Here is a 7580-nt window from a genome sequence, read left to right as displayed (position 1 = left end):
AATAAAACTATAAAAAAAAGGATTAGAAAGAAAGTGATAAGATAAAGAGATGCAATACATGCATAACTTAAGACGCTAATAGAAAAGGACTGGAACCAAAAATAATATTTAAAGTTCTGAAATAAAGCAAAACCTAAAATTGTAAAATGAAAAGGTATAGTGAAATCTGAGAAAAAAAAAAAACAAGAATAATCAATATTGAGATTATTTTTAAAAAAAAAACAACAACAAACAAACCATACCAGTGCTATCAAGTTAATGTCAATTCATGGAGACTCTCCATTGGGTTTACAAGACTGTAAATCGTTATGAGAGGAAAACAGCCCATATTTCTTCCACATATACGCTGGCAGATTTGAACCATCGGCCTTTCCATCAGCAACCCAACATGTAATGTATCATGCCGCTACATACTCTAGTAAAGACAAAGAATCACAGGAGACTAGAGAGTAAGGATCACATCATTAACAACAGGAATAAAAGTAGAGTAATATCAACAAAGTCCTTAGAGAAAGCACATAGGCTGCAATGTCCAAAATCTCTGGCCCAGCCACAAAACTGCTGAATGACAAAGACAAAAATTCCGAGGTCATCATACCCTGGGCCTTTGCATAAAAGATCACAGCAGATTAGAGGCAAATGAGGTGGAAAGATAACAATTTACTTTTACACCATTAAAGTATCTTTTTTTTTTTCAGAAGAGTACAAAGAAAAAACCCTCAATTACTAAAGACTGCAAATTTTTTTTAAATAAAATTTTTATTTTATACTGGTTTACTTACAAAGTTCATATACATTGTCATTCACACTGGATCTTTCCCATCCCTCCCTCCACCCGTAAAATTGTGCAACCCTATGATTACCTCCCTACCCATCCTCACGCCTCTGCTCCTACTCTCCCCACCTCGGATCCTCATACATATTTTATTGGTTATCTTTCTATTTCTACAATAATGGTCTTAGACAGTATTTGCCCTTATGGAACTTAGTTCACTTAACATAGTTAAACTGCAAATTTTAATGAAAGAATTCTTAGTACTTTTCTGTGTCTTGAGAGAAAGATATCAAAATAGTAAAGTATAAGAAAGTGCAAAGACTTCACCACAACAAGATAAAAGTAAATAAATAACCCAATTGAAAAATGGACACAGGATATGAACAGACACTTCACCAAAGACGACATTCAAATGGCAAACACACACATGAAGAAATGTTCAAAATCCCTAGCTCCAAGAGAGGTGCAAATCAAAACAATTATAAGATATTATCTTATCCCAGTAAGAGTAGCAAAATTTAACAGACAGCAAACATCAAATGCTGGCAAGGTTGTGGAGAAACCGGAACCCTTATTCCGGTGGGAGTGTAAAATAGTGCAACCACTGTGGAAGGCTGTATGGCGCTTTCTCAAAAAGTTGCAAATAGAGATACCATTTGACCCAGCAATTCCACTACTGGGAATTTACCCAAAAGAAACCAGAACTGCCACCCAAGCAGATATATGTACACCCATGTTTATTGTGGCTTTGTTTGCAATAGCAAAGAGCTGGAAACAACCCAAATGCCCATCAACAAATGAATAGCTAGAGAAGCTCTGGTATATTCACACAATGGAATACATACAGCATTGAAAAACAAGGAACTCACGAAATATTATGCAAAGTGGATGACCCTGGAGGACATTATGCTGAGTGAAATATCTCAGTCACAAAAGGACAAATATTGCATAGTGCCACTTGTAAAACAGGACTGACATCAGGGTTAAGGGAAGAAAGAAAAGGAGGGAAGGAATGATATATATAGCATTGAAACGGATAAAGGAAAGAACTGCTTAACAGAGATATATGAATAGGTATTCTTGTCATTACAGAAGTCCAGAGTAAAGGCTGCATAGTGGAGTGAACTTGGGGGGAGGGATTGCATAACAATAAAAGAGTTTTTCTTTTTCTTTTCAAGGAGAAGAGAGAATTGGGGGAGGAGGTAGGCAGGAAGAAAAGTACAACAATGAATGACTGGAAACACTAAGTCTCTGTAAATTTTCACTAAAATTAATAAAAAAATTATTAAAAAAAGTGCAAAGATTTGCTTGATTCAGGTAAAAAACTTAAGATACCAAATTCATGCTTAATAGCACTGGGCACTTTAGCAGTCCTCAAATTTGTGCCACTATCTAGGATCCTAATCAGTGAAAGGTTTTCATAGAATAAGCAACATGTATGGATTTCCTATGTCAATATAAATGAGCTTTCTACAGCTACCACTTTCCCTCTTAGAAGATTAAGGATACTACTGTTGTTGTTAAGTGCCTCCAGTTGACTATGACTCACAGTGATTCAAGAACAGTGGATCTGAACCCTGACCTATACAAAACTGCTTAAGACATACTGCTATAAGGTCAATTCTAACTTAGTGGTCCTACAGGACAGAGAAGAACTGCCCCATAAGGTTTTAAGTCTGTTAAATCTTTTAAGAGCAAACTGCCTGTTTTTCCTGAAGATAAACTTCTGAGTTTGAACTGCTAAAAAAGTTAGCAGTGAACCATTTTAAACAATAATTCAAGGAAAGAAACACATTTATCACCAAATACTCTGATAAAAACATACTACAGTATATATTATCCTACGATACGTACTATATGGTAGCATACACTATGAGATATATGTATATATAAACTCATGTAAATAATTCATATCGTGGATTAGTTTATCCAAGGGCACATAATTGTCTGAGTTACATATAATAAAAAATTACAATAATATTATGCTTTGATGTTATCTTCAGTGTTTGACCTTCAAACTTTAAAATGTCTTTAAAAAACATACACATAAGAGATAAGCTGTCCTCAGGTTTTATGAATCTCATGTTGTTTTTCTGTTACTAATTAACTTCATCCTATATATGTGAGCCAAGCATCTTTCCATTTTGAGTTTAATGAAGGTACAGGACTGAAATACATTCCCACCATCTGCTCTTTCATCCAGAGGTCAATGAAATCTGTCATTAGTTTACCATTACCTCAGGCCATCCTGCAGGTCATTCAGAATGATGAAATGATGGAATGAGGAAATGATGATAATATTAATAATGGCTAACACTCACTGATGTTTTAAGAACTCATAATTAACATATGGGAATCTCTGGTGGCATAGTTCATAGGTAGTTGCACTGCTAACCCAAAGGCTGAGCCTCTCAGGAAGTCAAATTGACCAACACTGGCATCATCTGAAAGATGAGTAATCTCTTCCCATGTGATTCATCCTCTTGGAAACCCAGTGGAGGGTCAGCTATAAGTCAGTTCAACCTTAACAGAAATTAATGAGGATTTCTAATCCACCACCTTCTCCTGTGTAATTTACTGCCTCTGAAAACCTGCAATTTTATTAACAATACAGAACAACAATAACAGAGGTTAATAAACCTCTTAAACAACCATCTGTTTAATATTCCAAATAACCTTTTAAGGTAAATAAGTAGTAGAGTGTGTGGCAAGTGGGAAATGTTACATAATAATATTAAGGATAATAAAACTAAAGCTTCAAGGGATTAAGTAACTAATCAGGTAAGGACTGGATTTGAACCTAAATACCTGTGTCCTTCTATTAGTTACCATTCTCTTCTGCCTCTGTTACACATAAAAAGTGGGCATATGAACTAAAGTAACTTGATGCTGTGGTCCAAAGAAAACAGGCAACCTCACAATCTCAATTACTGAGTGTCCAAAAAGTGCTAAGAAAGAAACTTCTTCCTAAAGCCAAAACCATAGAGTTGGCACCAGACTAAATAACCCTCTTTTGGGTTTCCAGGCTGTAAATCTTTACAGGAAAAGACCGCTCATCTTTCTCTCACAAAGCAGCTGGTGATTTTAAATCACCAACCTTTCTGTGATCAGTCAACATATTATGTAAAGCCAAACATAATATCAACAAATTGATTTCAACTCACAGTGGCCTGACAGGACAAAGTAAGATTTCTGTATAGGGTTTCAAGGGCTGTGCATCTTCAGATGTTGTTGCTCACAAGCGTAACTGAGTCAAGTATGACTCATAGCGACCCTATGAACAACATATATGGACCCTGTCCTGACCTGTGGCATCTTCACACTTTCCAACACTCTAGAGCCCATTGCAGTAGTCACTGTATCAATCTACTTGGTCAAGGGTCTTCCTCTCCTTTGCCAATCCTCCACCCTTCCGAGCATCACATCCTTCTCCAAGGAATAGCTCCTCCTAGCAATATGCCTGAAGTATGTGAGTCGTTCTTGCCTCCAAAGAGCACTCTGGCTACACCCTCTCCAAAACATATTTGTTTGTTCTTTTGGCCATCCATTGAATGTTCACTGCTCTTCTCCAACACCATATAGCTCAAAGGCATCAATTCTTTTTCTGTCACCCTTTATTCACTGTCTAGCTCTCAGATGCATTGCAAGTAATCTGAAGGACAATAGCCTGAATCACACACCTTAGTCCTTAAACTGACATCATTACTCCTCAATAATTTGGAGAGGTCCCTAACTGTAGATTTTCCCAGTGCACTGAGTCTGCTTATTTCCTGGCTTCCTAATTGCTGGTATCAAAGGTGTTAACGGTAGATCCAAGTAAGATGAAGTTGTTGACAGTTTCCATTTCTTCTCTCTCCATCATGATATTGCCTATTGGTCCAGTAGTAAGAATATTTGTTTTCTTGACATTGAGATGTAATCCATACCAAAGGTGGCATCCCTTGATCTTCTGCAACAAATGGCTTCAAGTCTTCCTCACTTTCAGCAAGCAAGGTTGTCATCTGCATAATGCAGGTTATTGATGAGTCTCTCTCTGATCCTGATGCCGCAATCCTCTTCATAGAGTCCTACTTCTCAAATAATATGCTCAACTGAATAGGTATGGAGAGAGAAAACAACCCTGATGCAAACTCCCTTCCTAATTTTAAACCATGTAGTGTTTCCCTACTCTGTTCGTACAACAGTCTCCTGGTCCAGGAATAGATTTTACATGAGCACAATTTAAGTGCTCTGTAGATTACTATTATCTTTCTCCTGCCTACCTAACAAAAAAGCTTAAAAAATGTGTTTTGGAGGGCAAAAAAGAGGCAAGGAAAAGTGCAAAGGGAGGAGGTGTCAAGTGGAGGATCACAAAGCCCAGAGATACATAAAGTAGCATATATTTATCAGAAATGAGCCTAATAGGGTGTCAGGACATGTTCAGGGACAAGGCCACAGACTGGACATCAGAATGCTTTCCTTTCAGTTAACTGAACAAGTTACAGCAATTAAGTATTTCAAGGGGTAGCAAGTGCCACAGTGTTAAGATGTGAAAATACAGAAGAATTCAAGAATTTTGAAAGCAATTTTTTTTCTAGCATTGTTATCCTCGGAGAACTATACTAAAACATGGAAGGAAATTAAGTATGTTTGAAATCTCATTACTCCCTTGTGGATACATTATCATACAATAAAGATATACAAGGCTACTTTCTTCAAAGTTAATTAACCCTGCAAGTAAGAGGCATGTCATTCACTTAACTCCAAAACAGATATTATCAATGTTTCTGGAGTTAAGAAGTCTGGAGACAAAAAAATTTTTAAAAATGCAATATCATATTTCATATCCAACCCAATGTCATCCAAGGCACAAAGCATGTTTCCATGCATCATACTGTAAGCTCTTTGAGAATCAAAGCAAAAATCAAACTAGTTGCTATGAAGTAGATTCTGACTCATGGTAACCATACAGGAATGTTGTTGTGCCCCACAGAGTTGTTTAGCTGTAATCTTTACAGAAGCAGATCAGCAGGCCTTTCTTCTGAAGAAACACTGAGTGAGTTCAATCTGCCCACCTTTTGATTAGCAGCCAAACCTGCATTTCTGGAACAAGCAGGGCACCCTGTCCTTGAGAACAAAAGCCCTGGAATTCCCGATTTTCCCTGGGTATCTAGCAGAAGCCCTTTCAATGATGCCAGTGAAAACACCGTTTTTCTAACTCACATGTTATGAGCAAACAAATGTTTCATTTTGTTTTGGTAGAACCATAAAGTTTTTACCAAAGCCTTACTATTTAATATTTACTTAGGCAAATATCACATTTTTCTTAAAACAGCAAGTTTCTAATAGAATAGTCTCACTCTGGATGTTTAGAGAAAGAAAAACACCAAACTTAGAGCTGCTGCCCAAAGTACTGAGTTTTGCAAGTCGTATTTACGCCCGTACTGCTCCCTCAAAGAACTATTACATAAATTATCTCTAAGTTGCAGGTGCCCAACCGTTTCCCTCGGAAATGCCTGGCTTCGACAGCCGGACGCTGACCAAGTGGAATCAAAAGATCCAAAGCATTCAAGCCCTGAAACTTTATCTAATCTTGCTTACGTGACTCTAGATCGCCAAGGCAGATAACCAAATGATTTCTATTTTCTTCTGTAAAATAAGAAGGGAAATACCTGCTCCACCATCACGGCTGCGTCACTGTTATCATTAAGTGAAGAAGCAACTCCACAGAGGGTCACTCACAGACTGGCCTTCGCTTCTCCTCTCCAGCCCAGGCTGAGCCCACAGCAGACGGAGCTGGTGACACCCTCGTCCCTGGTTCTCTACACTCAGTGAGGGATGCTCCCCTCACCACCAGCAGCAGCCATGGACCGCGGCGACACACGCTCTGACACTCGTGCCGCCATGGCGCCCGCTCGCTCCCGGGCACCTGCCACGCGCGCCTCCAGCCCCCCTCCGGCTGAGTTTCCCAGGCTGGCCCGGCGCACACGACCCCCGTCCCGCTGCGCGCCCTTCCCGCCCCCTGGCGGCGCAAGGACCCTAGCCCGCGAAGGCTGCGTCCGCTCTGCCCCCCAGCTCCTGCAACTCCCCCAGATTGCGTGCATGCCCTGACCAACTTCTCCCCTAAAACATCACTTCCTAGTCACCCCAGGCCGACGAGGGCGGGGTGGTCGCGAGGCTGCGACTCCTTACCTGGGAGCTTGAGCGCTCTGGACAGTACGGTCGCCATGGCGGAGACCCTAATACGCGTGCGCGCGCCCGCGTCCTGCCGGGAAGTGTAGTTCCAAGTGGGCTGCCCTCCTGGCGGGGATATGGGAAAGGTGGGACCCGCAGGGCTGAACGCAGTCAAGAGGAGGCGCCTTGCGGCTCCTACCTCCACCCCTACGTACACATGCCTGCAGACTTCCCTCACACCTACTATGAGCCAGACTCTTTATGGTGGCAAGTTACCTGTCCACTGGGTCTTACTTTGCTTCTCAGTAAAGTGGGAGCAGTAGTAAAAGCCCTCCTGGTTCTCAGTGAGAACAGAAAAGAAAAAAAGGGGGAAAAACACCACCAAAAAACAAAACAACAAAATACTGTTGTGAAAGGAGCTTGGGCTTTGGAGTCACAGGCTGAATTTGAATCCTTACTGCATCATTTACTAGCTGGGCCATCTTGGGCAAGTCATTTGGAATGCCTAAGCTTCAGCTGCATTTTTAAAATGTAATTGATATTAGGCATTTGTGTGGATCATAACAAACTGTGGCTGACTCTGAGAAGAATGGGAATCCCAGAACATTTAATTGGGCTAATACGAAACCTATACTTGGACCAAGAGGCAGTA

General features: G+C 40.2%; 1 protein-coding gene across 1 annotated transcript in view; it reads right to left on the bottom strand.

Moving 5' to 3' along the window:
• Positions 1 to 7079, bottom strand: part of KIAA1467 (KIAA1467 ortholog) — a 55285-nt gene extending 48206 nt beyond the window's left edge. The window contains exon 1 of the mRNA XM_006888474.1: positions 6947 to 7079. Within this exon, the coding sequence (XP_006888536.1) occupies positions 6947 to 6983 (37 nt within the window). The 5' untranslated portion in view covers positions 6984 to 7079. The remainder of the gene's footprint in view (positions 1 to 6946) is intronic.
• Positions 7080 to 7580: the final 501 nt, after the last annotated feature.

This window comes from Elephantulus edwardii, unplaced genomic scaffold (genome assembly GCF_000299155.1).
Source record: "Elephantulus edwardii isolate Elephantulus edwardi_28Jun2011 unplaced genomic scaffold, EleEdw1.0 scaffold00067, whole genome shotgun sequence".
Classification (NCBI taxonomy): domain Eukaryota; kingdom Metazoa; phylum Chordata; class Mammalia; order Macroscelidea; family Macroscelididae; genus Elephantulus; species Elephantulus edwardii.
This window is presented reverse-complemented; position numbering and strand designations above follow the sequence as displayed.